This window comes from Solanum dulcamara, chromosome 6, assembly GCF_947179165.1.
Source record: "Solanum dulcamara chromosome 6, daSolDulc1.2, whole genome shotgun sequence".
NCBI lineage: Eukaryota > Viridiplantae > Streptophyta > Magnoliopsida > Solanales > Solanaceae > Solanum > Solanum dulcamara.
The window spans coordinates 79,710,904-79,736,850 of record NC_077242.1 but is presented as its reverse complement, the minus strand read 5'-3'; the positions used below and the strand labels follow the sequence as shown (position 1 = coordinate 79,736,850).

Sequence of the window (25,947 nt, the reverse complement as noted above, 5' to 3'; positions counted from 1 at the left end):
CAAGTCCATTTTGAATTACTATGCTTGTAATTTTTAACCACTAAAATTGCCGGCCGTTTTAACCTTTTCAACCAACAAACCTTCAATCTTTTAGGGTGTGTTTGTTATCCAAATGTTTTTCACTTTATTTTTTTTATACCTAAATTATATACAAATAATGTTGTTGAAACCTAACATTTTATATATATGTATATTTATTAAACATCAAAAAATAAATAAGAAAACAATTATTTCCATTTGTTTGAGTGTTGGTGGACAAAGTTACTTGATACATACTGCTGGTTAGAGGTGTCATATATCCTCGGACACCACAGTTATAAAAGAAAAACAATTTATTTTTCTAACAAATATTTTTCATAGATCATACCAAACACACCCTTATTTCATATTGCTTTTCATGAGAAATCAACTACTTGCTTAAGTTCTTGCGTGGACAAATTTCGAAGGTGGACGACTTCCCATCAACCAAGTCAATTTGACTTTCGTGGTAGCTACTATAGCTTTCTCTGCTATCTCCTCTGCTTGTTCTCGTTTGGGCCAAAGGAATTGTCAATTTCAAAAGATATTACGTTGTGTCATAATTTGAAGCTTATGAATTTGATATTATAGTCTATTTAAATTATTATATTCTAAATTATAAGTAATCGATAAATATTTTAAAATAAATATAAAATTTGAATCAAAGCTACTTGTAATTTTTTAGTTCATATTAAAAGAAGGAAATGAATATATCAAAAGTCTCGTGTGAAGACTATTTGTGGAATTTAGCAGCAGCCTCAAAGTCAAACATCTACGAAAGTGAATCAAAACAGAGACGCAAAAAAACACAATTAAAGGATTGAGAGAATAAAGAAAAGGTCAAAGTCTTTAGTCAACACAGAGTTGATATATCTGTCCTTTTAGTTCTGAAATTTGAACCAAATACTTAAAGACACAACACAAAATGACAAACACATTCTGACACTTAGGCTTGTAATATTTTTATAATTTGATACCTAAGATACATATAAATGTTATTGATTCTCAGTTTTATGACAAGGACCCAAGTGGGTGATAAGTGATGTATGAACTTTGGTTTATCAAGGGATACATCAAAGATATATGAACCAACCTCCTTCAATAACAACCTTGTAACTTAAAATTGTTCTTGCAGGAAAAAGAGGGAAGGACAATATTATTCAACAATTAGTTGATGCAGTTAATCTGCTTCCACGCAAAAATAATTTCCCTTCTTTCGAAAACTACATAATATAAGTTTGAAAACTGAACATCATGAATCCATGATGTAACATATTACAACCGCAATCATTGACAAAATTACAAAGTATTTACATGTATTCATAATTGACCTTAATAGTTGAGAGGAATAAAGCTTTCAACGTTCATGTCAAACCACAATCTTTTCCAACTGTTTTGGTGCACACAATGGAGGCATGTCTCGAGAAAGCACTGTTAATAAGATCACGGCAAAGTCCTGAGGATTTTCGCATCATTCATAAATCAAGGAATGCCATGGGTTATAGTGGATATGAATGTTATTGATACATAAGCCAATACTGGCAACTTACAACATCCATGGGTTGCACTTGCACACCAAGTTACTATACAAACTATAAACTTACATATCCCGCACATAAAACTGTACGCAGCCCCAAAGAACATAAACATTTCAATTATTTATTAGCTTATAATTGCACTGGTTACAAAGAATTAAGATATCAGCGAGTTCTTTTAGAAGTACATACTCATGTGCATACAGAGAACAACAACAAAGTACAGTTTGATGTATTGACCCGGCGAGAGCAAGTATTTCTGCCGCTGTTCACAACAATGAACACTTGTATCGCCTCTGCTGTGACTACTTACAAGTCTCAAATAGGGACTTCCATGAAAAACAATCAATGCCGCTCTCCATTTGGAATTATTTCTTCTCCTACACGAATCCATGTGTCTGACTCGGTCTTCGTGTTATTCTCATATCTTAGCAGTATGCCAAACATTATTTTCCCCTGTTTGCAAGGGCAATATGGTAAGAAGCAATTAACTCAGTTAAGTAAACAAACTGCATTTATTTTGGGTTTTCTTCATTTTTAGGTGGGTTCTAACCTTTGCTCTCCTGTAACCTGCTAAAGTTGCCAAAGGTTCACTAAACCTCTGCACCTCCCCAGCCTCTGGATTTATATTTATCATCTGGCAACGATTGCAACCACCCAATGACTGCACTTAACAACATCAGTGTGAACACAACATGAGGAACTTTTAGCATCTCTGCTGACTTGCTAGATACAGGAATACTCATATACACTTTTATGACAGAATGTATAGTCACTTCATGTTTCCAAAACTTGATTTTATAGGGAGCTAGAACTCACCATAAAATATTTGCCTCCAATATTTAGATTGCTCCATCCATCTTCTGCATATGGTTCACCACCAGATGCTACAAGATTGGGTCGAAATCTCATTGCACCAACTTGAACTGCTTGTCCACCATTGCTCTTTCGTCCATCTAGATTTAAGAAAAAAAAAGTTTGTATGAATTTTTGATAAACCTATTTGCTTTATAGATTCAACTTTCTGTAAAAATCACTAACCACCATCAGAGGAAGCACATTAAGTGATACAAGTGACTTAAGCAGAAAAAAATTCATGTATAGTGGACTATACAAGATACCGAACAGACAGCAAATCCGGTTGTTTTTTAATTCCTTTTCAATCCTACACAACAGTCATGCTACTAGAGGTAAGAGTTTCGAACTCTAGTCTCCTATAAAGAGAGAAATACCACCTTGTCTAACTTAAATTCAAGTAATGCAAAGCATCAGTATCCACTGAACTGAAGTTAATCCACTTATTATTGTATAGACATGGTTTAAAAGTTATTACGCATTCAGCTTAGAGGAACATCCTCAAATTGACCAATTGTATTGGGTGCAATCTCTAATTACCTTATATCCCTATTCCAGAAGAGTTTAATACCAGAAAGAGAGTTTGCACACTACAAAGAAAGAGGGAGAAGATAAGAAAACATACTTGATTTCAGCCTAGAGTTGAGGTCAGCTATGCTTACTTCAGATACCAGCAGAAACTGGGCTTCATTGACAAAATTCAATCTAGCACCAACATCCCTGCACATGCCAGGACTCCCATTCTTGTTTATGCAGGAGTGACTCTGGGAACCGGAATTCCTTAATAGAGTGCAAGGTCGATCAATTGCCCTGCTGAACCAGATATCAACCTCATTGTTGTAACTTCCAACTTCATATCTACCCAAATCAAAAAGACATGAAAGATAATTGAGCATTACTATAATACTGCTAATTCAAAAAGCACCACTTACATAAACTATATTCATGAACTACAATCTTCTTTTTAGATTTTTATGTGGTGAACACTAAAAGAGAGCAGTGCTTACATAAATATAATACTGCTAATTCATTTCCACGTGAACAACAACAGCAGTCACAAATAATGGTAGCTTTCTTAAGAACATGCAGACTAAAATAATGACATCCTTCTCAAAAGACTGTTCACTCCTTTTTTTTAGTTTCTTTTTGTCTTTCTTTTGTCTTTTGGCAAGTATAATAAAGCAACTGATTAAATCACAATTTTAAGTGACAAGCATAATGGATATGGTAAAGGCGGATCTTGGGTCTAACTCAATCCCAAAAGCTAGCTCAAGAGGTGAGGATAGCCCAAGCCATATTAAAGAGTCCACATATCCCTTAAAACATCGATGTGGGACTCTTCACACCAACACCCAGGGATGGACATTAGGAGCGTGGGTTAATATGGGGACCCAATATCAGTAAAAGAGAATAGCATGTACAATGGATCTTGGGCCTAACTCAACACAAAAACTAGCTCAAGAGGGAGGAATGGCAAACCAATATCAAAGAGACCACCCATCCCTTAAAGCACAGACGTGGGACTCTTCAGATAAAATCTGCTTTGGATCAAATAAATTGAAGTATGAAGCTCGACAATCAGCCAAAGCTTTAAAAACAGTTAGTTCCCATAAACTATATCTTTGTTCAGATAAGAAATATACCAACTTTATCTTAATTAGATGCTCTATTGCATGCCAAAGAACATAATTATAGTCTCCAATGTACAAGGAAAACAATGAGTATAATCTTTGAAAAGCAAACACAGCAAAGGCCAAAGGGTGTGGCCTACTGGTCAATGAAGCTGGTGTGTAAACCTTGGAGATAAGGTTCAAACAATAGTAGAGACAAAACACTAGGTGATTTCTTCCTATCTGCCTAACCCTTGGTGGACAAAGTTACCCGGTACTTGTGTTGCTGGGTGGAAGGCAGTTGGTACCTGGTTGAACAGTCGAGGTCGCGCAAACTGGCCCCGACACCACCGTTTAAAAATATTAGAAGTCAAACATAGTTAAGATTTATAATCTTCACATGCTTCACTAAAGGCAACCATACTAATATGTCAACAAAAGAACTTACATAAGTATGACGCATATACCATAATCATCTTTTCAACCACAACATCTAAGTGGTTAGAAGCTTGCATGCAAGCCCCCAAACAAAGTTCTTCACCAAAGTTCTTCACAAATATTAGAGCAAACTTAAGGAGTTCTATTTTTCCTTTTTTACTTTTTCTACTGTACAGGAACCGTGCTATCTTAATGAAACTTCACCTTTCTGATTAAAAGATTACAACTGTAAAAGTGAAGAAAGAACCATTCACTTAACGGACGCCCAAAATGAAACTGCAACACAACATTGTTTAAGTCAGTTAGGATACACAATCACAAAGTTTAACATACAGAAGATCCACAACTTAAGTTTCAAAATACAAATTTTAGTGCTACGGGGAAAACTGTAGAACTCAAGAATAGAAGAAAAGTTGGCATCTCACAAATATGGCCAAGTAAAATAGTCTGAAAAAACATAGATGCTCATACATGTTAACAAGATTTAGATACTATAAGATGGTCATTGTATACCTATGTACATAGAGCTGTTTGAATTATTATTTTTTTGTGACTGCTATGTATCTCTTCGTTGACTTAAATATTATCAAGAGGTAGCATGCTTTTTATCAAGTATTTAATAAAAAAAGGCAAAAAGTGAAGATGAAGCTCAAACCTATGATTTTGGATGTCCATTTCATCTCTTCCAGTGACAAGTGAGCTGGATTTGAGTTCAATCTGCAATTTCTCCTTGCAACGAGGTGACTCTACAAACAGTTTCCCCAAATTGAGATCAATCAGTGTGGAAATATAACACATTTCTGGAACCTAGAAGGCAAATACACCTGACTTAGTTATTGATCAGAAGAAATCAACACTGCATTGGAGATAATAGTTAAGATGCAATAGATAGTAAATACTGAATAATCATTAATTATCTATTTATAGTATATAAGCTTCCCACAGCTACTTGCTACTTTTACAACATTATGTGTCTAGCTATAAAAGTAGAGATCATAGCCCAATTGAAAGAATGGATACTCATATTTTCAAGAATATTTTCGAGAAAAACAAAAAATAAGAAAATCAGATGACAGGCTAAAATACATGGAGTGTAGAGATTAAGACACTTAAAAGTTCGTAGTGAAACACAGGAGAAAATAGGATTTAGATATTGAGAGAGAATGAAGAGTTATTCTAGGGAGTTGAAATGTTATTGGTAGGACAGATTATAGGTTATTCAACTTCTTTTTAAGACCACAGATTGTTGAATATCTAGTACAAAAAGGCATCTAATCGATTCTGTTATATAATGAGCATCGTAAGGCTTCAAAAAAGAAGCTAAGATATAGGCTAACCACTAGTGACTCATTTATCAAAATTAAAGTGCATTCCTAGATAACTTTAATCCAAAAAAGTTTTAGCTTTCTTATGAACTGTGAGAAAATCAAGTTAGAAAACACCAACTACCCCTTGGTCTCAAAAAACATAGAAAAACAAATTAGAAGAAAAGAGAAAATAAATAAATTCATTGGGAAGGTTGAAAAATAGACCTCATGCAGCCTGACTATTCTAATGCACACAACCCAAGTTAAGAAGTTACATGCTACTTTGAGAAAATAGCCATTATTAGTAAGGCTCGTATTGGGGATTTACAAGGTTAAAACCAAAACACATTGAAGGATGGGTATATCAAATGATAAGCTACAATGCTATGTTTTCCACTTCCCTGAATTCAATTATAATAGGTGAATGAAGGTAGTTTTACCATAGCTTTGCACATGGATAACAGGCATCAACACACATGATGTGAATTATAAAGTATTCTACCTTCTTTTGGGTAAGAATTTCACCGGTTGTGCTCTTGAGAATCCATTCACGATCATGCAATAACCCTAAATTCATAGCGAAAGGAATGGACAACTATGTAAGAATGATACATTGAAATTCAAAATACTTTGATATTCCAAAGAAAACGTGGACCAATTTCTTATATGAAATTAAAATGAACAATATCTCTTAATTTTGACAAAATCATATGTGCCATAAAATTTGAACAACTGAATTTTCCGATGAGATATAGCAGAATAGCTACCAGTAGATGTTAGAGGCCACTGATCCACACTAAATCCTGCACAAGACTTTATTGGATAGACAGTAATAGATGTGAGGAAATGCCGTGCAGCAGCTTTTGCAATCCCTGCAATTGGTCAATGAAATGCATAAGTTGACTAAACAAGTGCGCACACTATCTTTTGTGGTATTAAAATGACAAACTTTCACACTTACAATCAACTTCTGGTCTCTAAGAAGCCAAATCAACATATATATTTAATGCATGCCGAATAGTAGAAAGGTAAAAAAGTTAACCTTCAATTGGCAGAGAGATGGAGCTTGGCTGCAATGCACACCGATTAGACGATAATATTACAAAATTATTTTCCACAAAGTTGACGAATTTCTGCATAGACAAGTAGAACGAAATGAAGTAGCGACTAAGACTAGCTTTCAAAGGAACATCCAAAGCAAATATTAGTTTGCTAATCAATCATTCAGGCAATTATAAGATAACTTCATAGAAATTGAAACTTCTGCCCAGCAATATCCGAAACAAACAACAGAAAAGGGAATTATAGAAATAGAAAAGAACAAAAAAGAATTAGGACTAGCAAGCCATTTTCCCTTTTTCAACAATTTAGCTTTTTCAGCACACTCTTATTGCTGTATTAGATATATTCTTTACCATTTCAAAAAAAAAAAAAGTAGCCTTTTTTTATCCAAATAACTAGAAGTTGCTCTTTCTTCAGACAGAAACTTGAAGAACTAGAAAGATCATCTTGTTTTAGTTCTTTATTCCTTTCCTTTTTCAGCTTGCCCGTCTAATGGCCAAGTGAAAGTAAAAAACCGGAAGTTGGCAATTGTTGTTCTATGTAACCATTAAGCTACATATTTCCCTTTCTCTCTCTATTATGAAAATACATGTTAGGCTTAACTCAACCTATAAATTAGCTTATGAAGTGAAGATTTACCAAGACCATATAAAAAGACAACAACACATTTCATTAACTAATGTAGGGCAATCTCTTTTTTATTGATAAGTAACTAATGTCAAACACTCTAACACCCTCCCGTCCCCCCGCCCCCTCCCATGCATGCCCAGGACCAGACATCTGGAGCATGTGGTGCGCAAGAATGGGCAAACCAAGAATAGGCATTCTAACCCCTCCTCCCTCCCACTCCCATGTATGGCTCTGAGGCCATGTTAAATTAGGAAAAACTTCTCATTGACGTGACTAAGCAACAATATACAAGAGGTGTTCCTTATATAGAAAGTCTTAAATTACGTACGATTAGATAGGTAATCAATTTTTATGCTAATAAAGTAAGAAAATGTTCTATAACTATATCAAAAGTATTCTAAAGTATCCTATAACAATGTTTTAAAAATATTTACTTATTCAAATCTTCAAGTATATAATGAGTCTCTAGACACGTATCATATATGAATCTAGACATATCATTTTAAACCAGTGTATGAATCTAGAAACATATTTTCTTGATATTCTAAGGGAACACCTTAAACTTTAAGTAATGAAACCAACTTGAGTTTACTCATATTGAAACATACAAAGTTGACGCTAAATTTCAGCTGGAATAATGCACAATCACCAAGAAAAAGCGCTATTGGAATTCTTCCTTGTAGAAAGTCTTGAATAACTGCACAGAGAAAGGAAGTGTCTCTTGCGCTACACGCGGATAAAGATCAATTCTCTATCACCAAAAAGAGCTATGATATTGCAAATCCCTAGGACATGCCATAGCATAACTTGAATTGGTAGAACAATAACAATAAATTCATAGAAGAGGGCTCCAGTCGGTGTAGAAAATAGCAGCCCTAGTTGCAACTTGCAAGATAGATGGTGGCACCGGGACAGAAAACGAGAGTACTGAAACCACACACCAAAAGGACGACGAAAAGAAGTCGGCACCTCCGGTAGAGGGGAACCTATTTGAGTCTCTACCAAGATTCTAGAGGTTCAGATACCATGTTAAGAAAATAGACCTTAGGCCAAACTTAACCCTAAAATCTAGCTCATGAAGTGAGTAATACCCAAAACACATCAACCACCTATTCCCTCCACCAATGCGAGACATTCTAAGACTTTCTATCACCCTTTTGTTGGGGGATTAAAATCATATAAAGCTAATTAGCAAGAGAAATGTAGTCTAAAATTAGTCCATTCAAATCATAAACTATTTGAGTTGAACTGTAAATTGTTAACTCCAATTGTTCAATATTTGGCACATCAAAATCTTGAAGAAAGAAGCATGTCCTACTGTAAAAAAAAATATAGAACTACTCTTCATTTAAGGGAATTAGGTTGGGAATCGTGGGTTCCCTTACCATGGCATCTTCAAATGTTGACATGTAACCAAAAGATACTCTGACTGATCCAGTTGGTTTTCCATGTAAAATGTCACGATCATCCCAGCACACATGCCCAGCCTAAATGAAATGATAATTTGAATTTGTTACCATTGGTGGTCCCTTTTTCCCATGCAACAGAAGACATAGAACAATTAAAATGGGGGGAAAGGAAACACGTACCTCAATGTTTGAAAGAAGATCCAAGTGTGACAGACCAAGATATTTAGCACAAGCACCAGGATTGCAAAAACATCCTGTCTATACAAAAATATATGGAAAAAGAAGCAATAGTTTAGTCATAGCATATAACAGCATTATATATCTGAGGTCTTCAATTACCAGTTTCACAAGTAGTGATGACTAATCCTCCTCCCATTCCTTTTAAGAATTAAGATGGACCATTCTTTAGGGGCTTTCTCATAAAATATTTACCATTTCCTTGTATTGCAAACTCCTCTTTCTCTGACAATTCCAGCTAAGATAATTTGTTATTACTTTCTATTATTTCAAACATGTTACATCTTTTACCGAACTACTACGTTGTTTCACATTCAAACTCTTGTTTTAGACACTTCTCGACCAATATTATGTCACGTATTCAAATACTTTACTCTTGACTTTTCTCCAGCCAAACAGGGTAATCTTACTTGGAATGAGGAGTAATATCAGTAAGTCTTATTGATAACCAAATGTATAAAACAAACCTCAGTATTTGTGGACAAAAGCTTAAACATAACAAGGAGACAGTAACCTCGTCATGTTAGTACGGATGCAAGTCATCCCTTATTTGATCTCCCATAGTTGTTACTACAACATGATGAGATATCTGTTCATTCCAAAAAGTAAAAAGGTTGCAGGTATTGTGAAGGGCAATAACTGAGGACTGAGCAACTCCTCTAAATGTGGCAGTTCACACATCTAACAGTGGTGAAGGCGGTTAAAAGAGTAAGTGACCCATACATGTGAAGGACCAAAACTCACAAATCAAAGACAAACTAACAGAAGTTTAACTAGAGAACTTCATAAAGCGAGATAAGCATATCAAGGCATTCAGATATAAGTGAAGACGAATGATAAATCATAAAAAGACACCTCTTATAAGTCATATCATCCTTCTTGACATTGAAAATAAATAACATATGAAAGTAGCACATTATACCAGAAACAGCAGTATCAAGCTGCTCTGGGGATATGTTTCAAGAGCATAAAGTAGCAAGCATCTCATCCCCCAAGGGAAACAGAACAAAATCCATACTTCATAGACAATATGGCCTTTGAACTCTTACCCGCAGTTGAATTCCTGCCAAGGTTGCCAATTTTTCCACCTCACGATATCCATACCATGTTCCATCTGGTCTTTTCATGTTGAATGAAACTGTGGGACCCATTTCACTCGATAATAACTGAGGTAAAAGTCATATTAACTTAGTCACCTTCGGAACCATATGACAATTTCATAACAAACCATCAGAGACAATTTATAGACTGTGACAGAATACCAAAGAAAAAGTCAAGTACAATGAAAATCAACAAAACAAAAGCCACCCATAAAGAAAATCATTGCATCATCACTGCACGAATGAGCAACAGTTATAAACTTGCCTTTGCCTAGGACATAAAGGAATTTCTTCACATGAACTCAGGAGGACTTTCTCATATCATATAATTGCAATTGATAAGAATAAGATCTAAATTCCAATCAAATTCCAAAAACATATGCACCTAGTCACGAGAATGCTATGTTCGATATATTTACCCCATACAACATGCAAACAAATTCTCCATTTTCATGCTTCATTGCCAAAAGCTTATTCCTCACATATGCTGCAATTGATGTTGTATGCCTGGCAGAAAAGAATAGCACATTTCAGAACGTTTTATTTTTTGCATTAGGCTCCAACTTCAATTAAGTGGAGAGAGAGAGAGAGAAATGGGGCAACAGCTTCCGTAAAATTCTTAGAATGTTTATGTTGGCACTGAATTAGATGATTCAAAAAGGAATAACTAGTTTCTCTACCCACAAAAAAGATACCGTGAACTATACCCATATATCCTCTAAACAAAGAGGAATTTATCAGCCAAGTCAAATAGAGACAAAAAAACACAGGAAAATTTGAAGTCCCAAAATTTTAAACCATTAAAACAAAGTTTTCTTATTCACTCAAAAGATAATTAGCCTAACAGCTAAACCAAAATTGACTTATTTCAGTTTTTCTGGAAACATCTAGTTATAAAAAGGTTGGCAGTACCTATGTAGTAAAAAATTAAAAGTTCAACAATACCTACCAAGTAGTGATGAGCAGGATTAATCAAATAACATTAGCAGGACTCACTCACCAAGATAAGTCATAGAAAGATTAAACTATAAGAGGGAAAGTGTGCAATAGATCTAGTCACTAGTGTAAACAATATAATGTCTCTGTTCATGTGTAATGACAGCAAAATATGTCCAATCTCAATATAATTCTGATCATTATTCAATTTCAGAATCTATTCACCCACAAAAGAAGTAAACTCTCACCTTATCTGGAAACAAAAGAAAAGAGTAAGCTCTCACTTACCGGGAAATCGAAGATGTTGTTAGCATATTAATTATTTTGAACCCATGTTGAATTGATGCTATGCTCAAGAATGAAATGGTTCCATCCTCAAAAAATTCCTCTACAGCTTCTCTTCTTTTGAAAAAGTCAACATCAGCAATAGCTGCAGCCACCGTGCCTACAAGAATCCAGGTTAACTTAAATTGCTAGAGTTCAATTATATAATCATAACACGGGGAAGGCACTAAGAAAAACCTCCACTAAAGTAGGTCTTCTTCATCAGCTTAGCAGCATCTGATCAATAGAAAGAGATCAGGAAATTTTGTTAATGTTCACAGTGAAGAAAAGGAAAAAAGGGGAGAAATATAGGTGTATCTTGTTTCACAACTAAAAAAACATGAAACCTAGGCATCTTTTCACCCTTTCCACCCAAGATTTTCTCCATAAACAAAGAAGCAGAGGGATAGAGGCAGAGAGAGAAACAAGAGAGAAATAAACTACACGAAGAAGAAAATTAAACAAGAATAAGTGAGGAAACACACAACAAAAATCTGCTTTCTTATTTAGCTGCTTACCATTTCGAACAATGAGTGCTCCAAGGCCAGTTGGGTAGCCGAATAACTAAACAAGAAATAAATAAACTCTTTTCAAGCTCCGTGATGTGATTCGTATGTTTGTGTAATCTTAAAACAGCAGGTATCAAATATAAGTACCTTGTAGAACGAGAAAACAACAAAGTCTGCTTTAGACTTTGATAAATCTAGTGGATCAGTAGCACATCCTTTAGCAGCATCTATCAGAACCAACCAGCAACCTCTGCATTCAGAAAAGAGAATTTATGTTTGCCCATCTGCACAAGACCAACTCAATGATGGAGATATAAAAAAAACATTGAAGGCATAAGAACAAACGTGTCAGCTAATGAGATAAGAATAGCACACATAGAGGACAAGAAGTCGATCATTCAATATTTTAAGTCAAATCCCTGACTGAATCAGCATACATTGTTCAAAATGTAGCATGTCCTCTTGTAGCTATTGACAAACAGACAATCTTCTTTGGCACGGCTATACTTAAGAATGATAGACTGGTTACTATATGCCATGTTTTTACTTTTTGGTAGTCAAACATATCAAAATCATTAGAAACACCCATAATTTAGACCAAAAAGAACTGAAGAGTGTTTTGAGCCAGCATAAAAATAAATATCATTTTGGTGAATGTGAGGCACTAAAAATCTATTCTCAACCAAGCTTAAGAGAGAAGGTCTATTTTCTTATAGACTTTATTGGGAGTAAAAATCTTACAAGTACAGGGGAAAAGAATACCTTATACTATTCAGATAAATGTCAGAACTTTAGTACCTCGGGTATTCTCAATCACAAGAGTCTAGTTTTTTTATTCTTTTACCTGCAATACTGGGAACTTTCTAAGATTCTTTCAGACCCTTCCTTGATAATCTTAACCAGGTTAGGGTCGAATTTTCGACCTGAAAAATTGCATTCTGATGGGAATGCAAACAAGTTGTACGCATTACCTGTAACAAGAAGAAGACAATTTCAGATACAACAAGTCGGAGTTCATAAAGACATTGGAATATGTGCCTCATTAGTGAAGCAGCTTCTACTTCACTTCCAGGGCATTTGATAAAAACAAACAAAAGAAATAGATAATCCACCTAATAGGTATAAGGCCATACATGCGCTCTTGATTGATGGGATTTCATGAACTCAGACTACATTTAATTTGAGTTGTACCTTTATAGACTTGGTGGGTGGAGGGGGTTGGAAGGTAGAAGTTGATGAAACTATTGTAGAGCCTAGTTTCTAAGGGAAATTGGCTGAATTTTGTAATAAAAAGCTACCTGTCATCCCTTCTTTAGGAACTCCACCTTCACTTCTTCTCTGAATGTGGTGCTGTGTTAGTTTTAAGTTAGACTTGGGGCTTTCTGATTCACCAAGATGTGTGCCCTCTTCAATGTCAACTGCAAAAGCAGCAGCTCCTTTACTGAGAGCATATCTAGTAACTCTTAAGGAAAAGAATACTTGAGAAACACACAAATGTTAAAATGAACCAGATCGAAAATCATGCAAAATCTTCCATCTACTCAACTGTTTCTGCAAACTCTTCATACTGTGTAAAACCTTTTTCTTTTTTCTCTTTCAATTTTCTGACTTAATAGGTTATCTGTATGGAGCAAGTATTAACACATAGATAATAGTGCACAAAATTAGAGATGAATTGAGTCCCTCATTTTTTGTCTCACTTCAATAACAAGAATAGAATTCTTGTGGCTGGTTAGATAGAACTATGATCTGTCAAGTATAAAAGTTCCCTTTGGAGGCAGTGGCGGAGCCGGGATTTTGACTAAGGGAGTTCAAAATTTGAAGAAGTAGACACATGAACTTGCCGAAGGGGGTTCGACACCTACTATATACATATAAAAATTTATTTTAAACATGTATAAATAGTTATAATTTTCCGTCGAAGGGGGTTTGGATGAACCCCCGACTATTAGGTGGCTCTGCCCCTGCTTGGAGATACAGTGAATTCTACCATAAACATGTATAACCATATCCATGAGATAAACAGTAGAGTTCTACACCTCACATCAGCAGCGTGGGACAAGCGATTTTAGAACTTAAAAAAGAACCACAATGATGAAATGCATCAGAACATCAGTCGATAAGAGCAACAATGACATTGTTGAACATATCCACAAATCAGGTCCGCAAATATGAAACATCATTGATAACACGTACAAGTCATGGTAATTCTTTCAAATGTCCAAAGATAGCATGGTCCAGATGCAGTGACATGTAGAGATGCGATCATGTGCTGAAATATAAAGCTGGCACCTTTCTCATGAAGAAATGTTTCTTATTTATAGAATCTTCGGGAGCCTTTGATTAGGTGGACCGGTAGTTCAGTGGAAAAGAGCAGCACTTGAAGCAGGAAGTAGTACCGTAGATTAAGAAACTAAACATACAACCGAAGAGGAAAGCTTTCATAAATTAATCGGCAGCAGAACTAACAAAATTTGAGGAAAAGGTTTAATCCATTCAGGATACTCCCTAATCCCAAGGACGCTGTTATGATTCTCCATTGAGTACATAAAACTGCTGTTACTGCTCCATGGGAAGGTCTCCCCAACAAGCTTTAGTGCAGCCGTTGCCCCAGAAGTGAATATACAGCTATATTCTCTTGGTGATGCATTGAAGAAATTAAGGACCTGAATATTTTGGTGAAAGTGAAACCATAGGAATAAATCACATGCGGCACACGGAATATGAGAGAACATATGGAAAAGGAAATTTAGTGGCTCTTATTAAATTGACATTGACAAACATGTTCATTTATTTAAAATTATCACCTCCCCACAACATTGTGGTGTTTATGACTTGATTGTTTGGCATTTAGATCATATCAAACACTTAATTAGCATACATAAAGATATATGTGCAGAGTATTGTGGACTATGCATACATAAAGATATATGTGCAGAGTATTGTGGACTACTTTTAGAGGCAGATGAAGTGTGCTTTTACAAAAACAATAATAACAACACAACAAATATAAAGATGTTCACCTGTTGGCGTGCTTTCCCAACAATGTCCTCGCTAGCCAAACTACAACTACTCTGGCTATCTATTATTTTTCATAGAATTAAGGAATGGAAGGGGCAGCTAAAAAAGGTAATGTAGAGTGAATAAATGCGGAATCAAACTCTCAATAATAGTGAACAAACGAACTTTAAAACTACTTAGCTATACTTGAAGAAAGTCCACAATTTTAATCCAAACACAGCAAGAGAAAGTCTACTCAAATGTGATAGGAAGGATACGAGGATTTCCATAAAGAGTAGTATTGAGGTCCTTAAAAACAGCTTCCATTTGAGACTCCGAATAGAGAGTCGCCCCAGCATGATCCAAGTATACCGTATCTACAAGTGAATTATAGTCAACGTCAATATGCTGAAAAAATTTCATCAAAAATTATGATATCATCTTCCTTTCTTCCGCTTGTAATTCTGCAAATGAAACATCTTACCGTTTAAGCGCTTAAATTCGGTAACTCTAATTTCATCAATGTTTTTGGGGGCATTTGGATAACCATAATCGCTTCCAAATTCCTTCAAAAATTGTTCTTTCTCCGATTTGATGTTCATTTTGCAGATTCAATTAGAGACTTGGAATTTCTTACTCAAGCACGGAACATTAATTAAGATGAAAAAAAAACAACACTTAAAGAAGATGAACTTAAAATAAACCTATTTCTTTTTTATATGTTGTTTTACACGTTAAGCACATTGGTAGGGAAAAAATCTTTTAGCACGCCTTCTCTATATCCTCTTATTAACCGATTAAAAATACCAAAAATTATGCGGATTGACAAACATTATTATTATATTTTGTGATAAGGATATAGTTTTAATTAATTATGTGAATTGGCTAGAGTTTAATGAAATTACGATGGCTAATTGAGGCCTAAGGTAAAGCAGTAACTGTATTAAACGTACTAGCAATGACTTTGCTATTATACAAATTGGGAGCTCATATGTAAATCTGAAAGCAAATATAAAAATCTCTAAAGCAAATTTAGAAGCGAATATATATAATCTCTTTGAAAGTCCAATTTGTATAATGCAGAAAGATATACAAACGAGAAAACCTAATTTGTATAATACATGAGATATACAAACGGAAATTGACATAACAACTAAAACTATAGCTATGAAACATAATTAAATAAATTATAACTAAAAAGCATAATTATATTTCAAATCTTTGCTATTTTTGAAAGTTTACTATATACATTATATTTAGTGGAACACAAATAGTTTTAGAAAATAAAATTTGTGGGATATAGCTTGAAATTATATATTAATGCACGCAGCACAAAATAATGATCAAACTAAAATATAATAGTAAATTTTACCTAAATCTCATAGTGATTCTTTTCAATTATAATATATTCCTACTCTTTTAAACATTATCCGAAGTCTCTTCTTTTTGGTGGAAGCTGGATAAATCACATACGTCCTCCCGGAGTTCGCTCCCAGAAATATAGCCATTTCTGGTTCACCCCAACATTTCCCACTTGTCCGACTGTTGCTGAGCAGTTTTTGGATATCAAACGGACCTCCCCAGAAGGTAATTTTAATATGGCCGATTTCCCCTCTTTTGCAATCAGTTTCGCTACAGCATCCGCTGCTCTAGCTAATTGTCCACCCTTTCCAAGTGTGATTTCTATGTTATGTATGGCCGTGATTTTACGGTATAGACGCTTATGAATTCATCGCGTAAAGTGATGTATCTGACGTTCTGATACATCGCGTATAGTGATGTATCAAAAAATAGAAAAGAGTAGGATTTTTTGTAATTTTTTCAAATAACATGAAATTTTAAAAAATATGTAGAGATTTAAAGAATGAGAAGCTGAAGATTGAGAGAATTTCTGTGTGTATTTTCATCAAAATATACATCTACTTATATACAAGTTGTTGCAACCAAATGTAATATAGACAAAGAGAAATGGGTTGGTTTTGTCCTATTCTAACTTGTCATTACTTTATTTTATTTACCCATAACTATATGGGCATAGTCATATTTTAATTTGACTGTGTTGTGTGGATAGGATGAATCCACTTGTAGGGACAAGATGAGGCCACGTGGTGGAGGATTATCATATCATCAGAAGAAGTGGAAGAGTCTTCTTGAGGCTTCTGTCTTCTTCTTCACTCTTCTTCTCATTTTTCTTCTTCATTCTTCTGCTCATTCTTCTGCTCATTCTTCGTCTGCTTTCTTCTTTCTCCAACATCCCCCCTCAAGTTGGAGGGGAGATTCATGACCCCCAACTTGTGTAAAAGTGCACGGTGAGAAACCCCAGAGAGGGGTTTGGTGAATAGATCGGCAAGTTGATCCTTAGAGGGAACAAAGGAAAGAGTAATCAGACTGGATTGAAATTGTTGGCGCACAAAATGACAGTCCAATTCAACATGTTTGGTGCGTTCGTGGAAGACTGGGTTTCGAGCGATATGGATGGCAGCTTGACTATCAGAGTGCAGCGGAATTGGGAGCGAAATTGGAGCAGAAAGGTCCTCAAGAAGACGAACTAACCAAGTAAGTTCAGCGACAACACGACGCATGGACCGATATTCTGCTTCTGCGGAGGACAAGGAGATGGAGACTTGTTTCTTCTATTTCCAAGAGATGGGGGCACCTCCGAGGGTAATGAAAAATCCACTAACTAATTTACGAGAATCCTTACATGAAGCCCAGTCTGCATCGCAAAAGGCCAGTAAGGAAAAGGATGAATTGGAAGATAGTAGTATGCCTTGACCCGGATCTAAGCTCAGATATCGTAAAACTCGTAAAGCAGCCGAGAAATGTGATAAACATGGTCGTTGCATGTATTGACTCAGAGCAAGAACAGCAAATGACAAATCTGGGCGAGTGTTGGTCAAATAATTCAGCTTGCCTATCAAGTGTCGATAAAGGGTGGGGTTATCCAAGCGAGGACTATCATCTGCGCGAAGCTTGGAGGATGGATCTAGTGGAGAATGAACGGCAGGCAGATGAGAGACATTGAAGTCATGAAGCAGATCCATGGCAAATTTGCGTTGATTGACAATGAAGCCATGGTCTTCGCGCAAAATTTCCATGCCCAGAAAGTGGTGAATTTCTCCAGGTTCTTAATTTTGAATTCTGTATTGAGGAAGCATTTGATATTCTCGAGTTCATGCAAATCATCTCCTGTGAGAAGAATATCGTCGACATACACTGCTAGGATGGAAATTAGTGGCCCAGTGTGTTTAAAAAAGAGAGAGTAATCGTTTAAAGAAGAGGAATAACCTTTGAAAGCCAAAGCTCCTGCAAGCCGAGCATACCACTGCCGTGAAGCTTGCTTTAAACCATATAGAGACCTTTTCATAAGACATACATGGTTAGGACTAGGAGGTGTCAGTCCTGGGGGAAATTTCATAAAGACCTCTTCTTGGAGGTCACCATGCAAGAACGCATTGTTGACATCTAGTTGCGAAACAGACCACCTCCTCTTAGCAGCAATGGTAAGTAAGCACCGTATAGTGGTCATTTTCACAACAGGTGAGAATGTCTCTCCATAATCTATACCTTCCCTTTGTATATCCCCCCTCACAACTAGTCGTGCCTTTAATCTTTCAATACTACCATCAGAGAGATGCTTTATCTTGTATACCCATTTGCAGGGTAAAGCTCTTTTTCCTTTAGGTAGCAAGACAACATCCCAGGTTTGATTGGTCTCCAAGGCCTGAATCTCTGAGTTCATGGCTTCCTGCCATTCTGGATGTTGAGAGGCCTGGTGATAGCAGCTAGGCTCAGTAACATTGGAAAGGGAATGGAGTAGTTGCTGATTATGGAGAGATAAGGAGGAGAAAGCATATCTCTTAGCCTTAGGAGAGTGATCAAAGAAAGTTTTCCATAGATCAGTGAGTATCACACTATTGCAAATGTAGTCTCTTAGATATCCAGGCTCATGAGATATTCTACCAGACCTTCTTGGTATAGCTGTTATAGGGACAGGAGGGGAAGTATCTGATGTAGTAGAGCTTGGATAAGCATGTTCAAGTTGTGGTAATATAGGTTGTTCAGTAGGGGTTTGCTGAGAGGGACTTAGTGACAGATTAGGAAGTGTAGATTCAGGATGTGGATTATAGCCAGAGGCATTATGTGGAGATTCTGAGGGTGTGACTGGGTAGGAACAATCATTTACAGGTGGGGCTGAGTGATTGTGGAGTGATAAATCAGAATGATGATCTGAGGAAGAGGGGGAGTTGAAAAAAATAGGTGTGTGTGAGTTCTCAGATGAGTTGAAAGGAAAATGTGATTCATGGAATCTCACATCCCTAGATACAAACACTTTCCTTTTATCAAGAGACAACAATTTATATCCTTTCTGTTGTAAAGGATATCCTAGTAAAACACAAGCAGTAGCCTTTTCATCAAACTTGTTTCTTTCCTGTGCCAGGGTGGAAGCATAACACAGACACCCAAAATTCCTCAAATGATCATAGGTTGGTTTTTGTCTAAGCAATATTTCATAAGGTGTAACTCCCTTTAGAACACTAGATGGCAGCCTATTAATGATATGAGTAGCAGTTAAGATGGATTCTCCCCAGTAGCACATAGGTAATTTGGATTGAAACATCAGCCCTCTTGCAATCTCTAATAGGTGTCTATGTTTTCTCTCAACAGTTCCATTTTGTTGAGGTGTAGCTACACAAGACAATTGATGCAAAATCCCCTGAGAAGCAAGAAATGCTGATTCTTGTGTGCCTTTCCCCAATTCCAAAGCATTATCAGATCTGATCATCTTAACCTTTATATTGAATTGTCTTTCTACCATAGATAGAAAACTTTTCAGTACAGGAAAAGCATTACTCTTAGTACTCAGTAAGAATGTCCATGTACCTCTACTGAAATCATCTACTATGGTGAGAAAGAACCTAAAACCATTGTAAGTATTACACTTGTATGGTCCCCAAGTATCTATATGAATAAGATCAAAAATTTGCTTGGATTTTATGCTGCTGGTAGGAAAAGGTTGTCTAGTTTGCTTAGCTCTAGGACAAATGTCACAAATAAAATTGGAGTTGGATTCATTAGGGAGAAAACTTAAATGTTTCATTGCTGAAAATGGGATATGTCCCAACCTCACATGCCAGAGCTTTACATTAGGTGCAGCATTAACATAAACTGAATCAAAATCTGGAACTGAGATGGAATTTCTTCCTTTTGGGATTGAAGATACATCATTTGAATTGAAAACATTTCTACACTTGTCACTATTAGAATTCAACAAATAGAGACCCTCTCTAACTTCACCAAAAACTTGAGGACTCTTCACTGAAAGGTCCTGCAAGAAACATCCATTAGCAGTGAACAAGACATCATATTGAAACTGGATACAGAACTTGTGAATTGACAGTAAATTGTACTTAAAATCTGGCACAAGTAACACATCAGTTATGACATGTCCTGGCAGGATGGAGATGCTGCCTATATGGGTCACACTTACCATGAAAGAATTAGGTAAATTAATGTTCAAAGGCACAGGGAGAGGTTTCAGAAACAAAAAGGAGTTGGGATCAAAACACATGTGTTCTGAAGCTCCTGAATCAATTATCCAGGAATTCTGTTTAAGGTTACTGAATACATAATTTGAGTATTTAAGAATGGTACCAGTTACTGCATTTGCATTGATTCCTGTTTTTGTCAATTTGCTTTGCTTGTACATTTCCATTATTTCTGCAATCTGTTGTTTGCTATACTGTTCTTCAAAATCTCTATCATTGACTGCAAAATCTGTCCTCCCAATGTCTTCATTTTTCTGCTGAGTTAAACTTGCATTTGCTTTAATCTGAGGCTGATAGTTCCTGGAGTTAGTGAACTCAAAATCTGCAGGGAACCCATGCAGCCTGTAGCAATCATCATGCACATGTCCTGTTTTCCCACAATAAGTGCATGACAGATTTGGATCATATTTTTTCTTACCCTTAAACTTGTTTTGTGGCTTGTCAGATCTCTGGTTCTGGTTTGGGTTAGCATACTTCTGATATGTGTTTGTTCCTTTCATTGGTTGATATCTGAGCCTCTGTGCATATCTTCCCTGTCCATTAGCCATGAATGCTGCAAACTCAGCAATTAACTTGTTGTTTGGCTGGTTTGCTTGGCCTACTGCCATAAATGATCCAGAATCAGGGGTGACATTTCTGTTTGTATATACTTCCCTTTGGTTCTCATCCTGCAAAAGCAAAGAATATGCAACATCTATTCCAGGTAATGGATTCATCATAAGTATATTTCCCCTTGCCTGAGTATATACATTATTTAGTCCCATTAGAAATTGAATCAATCTTTGATCTTCCAGTGATTTTGTTAACTTTGCTTTCCCATCACAGGTGCATTCACATGAGCAACAGGCAATCGCATTCATCCCATCTAATTCATCCCATAATCTCTTAACCTTGGTGAAGTAACCTGCAATGTCGCTATTGCCTTGTACTAATCCTGTTAATTCCTTTTGCAGATGGTAGAGTTTGGCACCATTTGATTTCCCAAATCTCTGCTCCAGGCTGTCCCAAAGTTCTTTTGCAGTTTTGGAACTCATTACACTATCTGCAATATCCTTAGATAATGCATTTGATATCCAACATATGATCATGTCATTGACACAATTCCATTGCTCAAAATCTGCAGATCTCAGGTCTGGAACCTTGCAAGTTCCATTGATAAAACCAAGTTTTCTCTTGGCTGATAGAGATAGAAGGATAGATCTTCTCCAACCTAGGTATCCTCTTCCATCAAAAACACTGTTGACTAGAGTCATACCAGGTGAATCGGAATTGCTTAAGTAATAGGGATGGTTGTTTTCATATATGATTCCTTTTTCATCACTGTCTGATTTGATTTCAGTTGTTTCAGGCATTCTGGGATTTTGAAGATGACTTTGATGTTTTGACACAGATTTGGATGGAGCTTAGAGGTGCTCTGATACCATGTAGAGATTTAAAGAATGAGAAGCTGAAGATTGAGAGAATTTCTGTGTGTATTTTCATCAAAATATACATCTACTTATATACAAGTTGCTGCAACCAAATGTAATATAGACAAAGAGAAATGGGTTGGTTTTGTCCTATTCTAACTTGTCATTACTTTATTTTATTTACCCATAACTATATGAGCATAGTCATATTTTAATTTGACTGTGTTGTGTGGACAGGATGAATCCACTTGTAGGGACAAGATGAGGCCACGCGGTGGAGGATTATCATATCATCAGAAGAAGTGGAAGAGTCTTCTTGAGGCTTCTGTCTTCTTCTTCACTCTTCTTCTCATTTTTCTTCTTCATTCTTCTGCTCATTCTTCTGCTCATTCTTCGTCTGCTTTCTTCTTTCTCCAACAAAATATAATAAAATAAATTACATATTTAGATAATTTTTTCAATATAATATGACACCGACGAAATACACGTTGTCAGATGGGCTTTGGAGACGGTTTTCACGTGGAAATGGCAACATGTAGCCACTTGTAGCAATCTATTTAACTCTTAGCCCTCTTCCGGTGTGGGTTCTACTTTTTTAATACTATCTTCTCAGTTAGCTGATCTTCTATTTCAGAGATTAGAGTAGAAGAATTTCATAACGGCGGAAAAAAAGCTTGAAAGCTTTTGTCCCTCAAATTAATGATCTTTAATTTTTATCATTTTTCATTTAATAAAAATTTGTATGTGAAAATACTCTTAACTATGATTTAGTTTCTATAGTATTTAATTCGCAAGATATAAATTTCAGTCATACCTTTGCAGATTTTGAAACTATATATATCTCTATCACATAAATGCATATTACCTTTTAAGTGATTTGCGACCATTAGTTAAAACTTAAATAGCGACCCAGAAAATAATCATCGGTACACTTCGCTTACGGATAGCCCTTAAATGATTGTCGTTTTTTCTTGTTACGTACTTGGGTTGTTCTAGCCCAAAAGTGTACACAACAAAAACTAACAATGATATACAGTCCATGGGTTGTTTTAAGAAAAAATTATGCGGATAAGCAAATATATACTAGTTAATTAGTTAATATATTTATAGTTTGAATTAATTATGCCTCGCGCTAAACATCTAGCTGTAATTACAGTTTGAATTTTGTATAATTCGCGCGATTATACAAACGCTGTGCGCGAATACAGTTTGAGTTTTGTATAATTCGCGCGATTTATACAAAACGATGTGCGCGAATCAAATTGTATAGCGAAATATACAAATACTACAAATTTTATAGCGAATTATACAAACAATGTGCTTGAATTGTATAGTGAAATATACAAACGTTATACAAAAACTGTGAATTGTATAGCGAATTATACAAACGTATACAAAGTCTGCACGAATTATACAAATGCTGCTATAACTATAGCTACGAATTATAATTAGCAAACTATAGCTATGGAGTATAATTAAGATATTTTTGAGTGGTTATATGTGAAAATTCTCCTTATTTTAAATAGGGACATTCTAACAAATACTCATATTTTGTGCTGATTTTTAATTTTCAATTCTTAAATTATTGATTTTTAATTTTTGTTCTTCAACTGACAAAAAAATGGCTGAAAAATACTCTTGATATCAAAAAGATAAAAAAGAAATCGTAAAGAAAAATTAAATTTGCAAGACAAAAGTTTATATTTCGGTATCTTCATATAACACAAGTAATGTCTTCAAGGCAACAAGTTATGTTAGTTAATTCTTACGAAACTTATGATGTTAGAGGCATAAGTTTAGTTCATAAGTCACAAGCTATGTCTTGTAGAATTTATGATATAAGAGACATAAATTCAATTCAGAACCAACAAGATATAATTTGATTCCTACAAAACTTATATCGATTAAGTTCATTTTTAGAACGTTATTAGGCCATAGCTAGCTAATAGTACTTTTAACCCACAAATTTAGCTAACTTCTAACTGCATGTCTGAAGTTGTCCCGAAATTAACTAATCCACATAAAATAGTCAAAGTTATCATGATGAAGAAGCTAGCTAGCTTTTCAAGAACAGTGCCCCACCTTCCCAATTTGGAATATAGGAACAAACAGAGAGTTCAACTTATTGCCAACCTTGTAGTAGTCGATCCAATTACCAAAAACATGGAGATTATGAAGATGTGGCTTTCTTTCATGAGGGTCACAATTAATTATATATATATGTGGTTGCTTGTCACCGACAAATCTTAGGGGGATAATATATAAGTGATCCTCCATCTCTTTCTCATATATATTAAAGTTTTATATGATGTTGATTGCCATGCAATAAATAAATTACCCATTTTCAGCCACAGTTCATGAGAAAGTTTTATAATGGAGATGGAGTAGTACTCAAAAGATTTCCATAAATTGGCTAGGCTATCATGTTATAACTATAGCTATTTATCATTTGATCCCACCAACAGACTTGTTACTAATAATATATAACCTTCCCTTACTTCAAAGGACATTATACTCGAAAGTAACATTTTGGTTACTTTTGTAATCATTTTGATTTTTGGTCACTGAAAATGACCTTCCTTTAAATTAATTCCTTGTTCCTATACCATTCATCACCATTTTTGGGTAATTAAAAGTTTAATATATATTGGCAGCATAAATAATACAATCAAGTGATTGTATTTAGGTTAGGAAATTCATTTAATATGTCTTTATCGATAAACTCAGTTGATTGGTGAGTGGGGTTTGAAGACTTGGAAGGTGCTGACTGGGACAGTTCATTGATAATGGGGTCACATCAATTTTAGTGCTTTGTTACGATTGGAAGAATGCAAGTTTGTGATCCCCATCTTTTTGGCCTAGCTAGGTGTGCCTATATTATTTTGTTTGTCGTTCTAGCATCTTATAATTGTCAATATAACACACAGATATGTTGATTTATTTAGCTCCATTTTGACCTCCCATTAGGTCTCTATTTTATTTTCAAATGTAAAATCAACAGATCGATGGACCGGCTCAAAGAAAGAACATATTCTTTTGGCTTGATTAATCATTTTCATTTGACATAAACAAGATTGATCATGACTACACTTCTACTCTAATATATATTTAATTAGCTCATATAAATACTAATTAATTAAGGCTGGAAAGGAAACATCAAAATATATATCAGTCAACAGAATCCTTTTTCTTTCTTATTTGCTACCGAAAACTGTTGCTTTCTTGTACTTCATAAATATATTGTTTTAGATCAATTTTCATTTTTAGTGTAGATCCTTTAGTTAATTAAGCGATGCCTTTACCCTCTGAGAATTTAATTACCGCAAGATTTTCATCAAAATTGACAATGATCAAATGAACCCTTTCGGTCCCTTTAACTCCATTTATGTGTGAGACAAGTAATTTGTCGTACTAATTTTAGCTTATATGAACCGATAATGAAATAGGTCACCTAATGTACCTTAATAATTTTCAAGATTGCAAATCGAGAACATGATAGCGTAAAATTAAGAAGATGATAAGGGTAGAGCTACTTGTTGTTTGTCGCATTTCACCTGAAAATGCTTCCTAATCTAAACTAATCTGTTGCAGAGGAATAAAGAACAAAACACCATATCAGCAGCCCTTAGATATATACTAATTTAATTTGTACTTGATAATATATATATATATATATATATATATATATTATATCGAAAGAAATAAGAATTATATTATTCCCCTATTATATTGTCGAAGCTAGGTAGCTTTCTCTTTATCAAGGCTTGTGCTTGTCCATCTTTTTCAAAGAAAGCAGCTTCTGGAATAAAAATAATCTAAATTCTTGCCTTTTTTAATTCATTCAACGTTATAATGATGATGTTGATTCTAGTTAAGTACCAAAAGATGCTATAACGGTACCTTACAAAAGTAACTCCCTATAATCGCTGGATACAGAATTGATGCTAACGTTGAAAATAAAGTTGTTTTGATTCTTTAAGGTAATCAAACCTTTTTATTAGATTCTAACCCTTTTTAAT

At 35.2% G+C, this 25,947-nt stretch overlaps 1 protein-coding gene across 3 annotated transcripts; it reads right to left on the bottom strand.

Moving 5' to 3' along the window:
- Positions 1–1,496: 1,496 nt before the first annotated feature.
- On the bottom strand, positions 1,497–15,669 carry LOC129891666 (molybdenum cofactor sulfurase). 3 transcript variants are annotated; one of them, XM_055967105.1, is made up of 22 exons: positions 15,455–15,665; positions 15,249–15,347; positions 14,994–15,052; positions 14,476–14,636; positions 13,269–13,423; positions 12,815–12,941; positions 12,118–12,220; positions 11,980–12,025; positions 11,660–11,698; positions 11,426–11,582; positions 10,621–10,708; positions 10,151–10,267; positions 9,045–9,122; positions 8,841–8,942; positions 6,806–6,896; positions 6,531–6,635; positions 6,266–6,330; positions 5,112–5,263; positions 3,034–3,266; positions 2,373–2,509; positions 2,107–2,217; positions 1,497–2,009 (listed from the first exon to the last, which is right to left on the bottom strand). In XM_055967105.1, exons 1-22 carry the CDS (start codon positions 15,570–15,572, stop codon positions 1,899–1,901), a joined length of 2,454 nt encoding a protein of 817 aa, XP_055823080.1. In that variant the 5' UTR covers positions 15,573–15,665; the 3' UTR covers positions 1,497–1,898. The 3 variants fall into 3 exon arrangements, 2 of the variants coding, with proteins under 2 accessions (XP_055823080.1, XP_055823081.1); XR_008767220.1 differs by lacking the exon at positions 1,497–2,009 and having other exon boundaries at positions 3,071–3,266; positions 15,455–15,669; XM_055967106.1 differs by lacking the exons at positions 14,476–14,636; positions 14,994–15,052; positions 15,249–15,347; positions 15,455–15,665 and adding an exon at positions 14,167–14,433 and having other exon boundaries at positions 13,269–13,388.
- Positions 15,670–25,947: the final 10,278 nt, after the last annotated feature.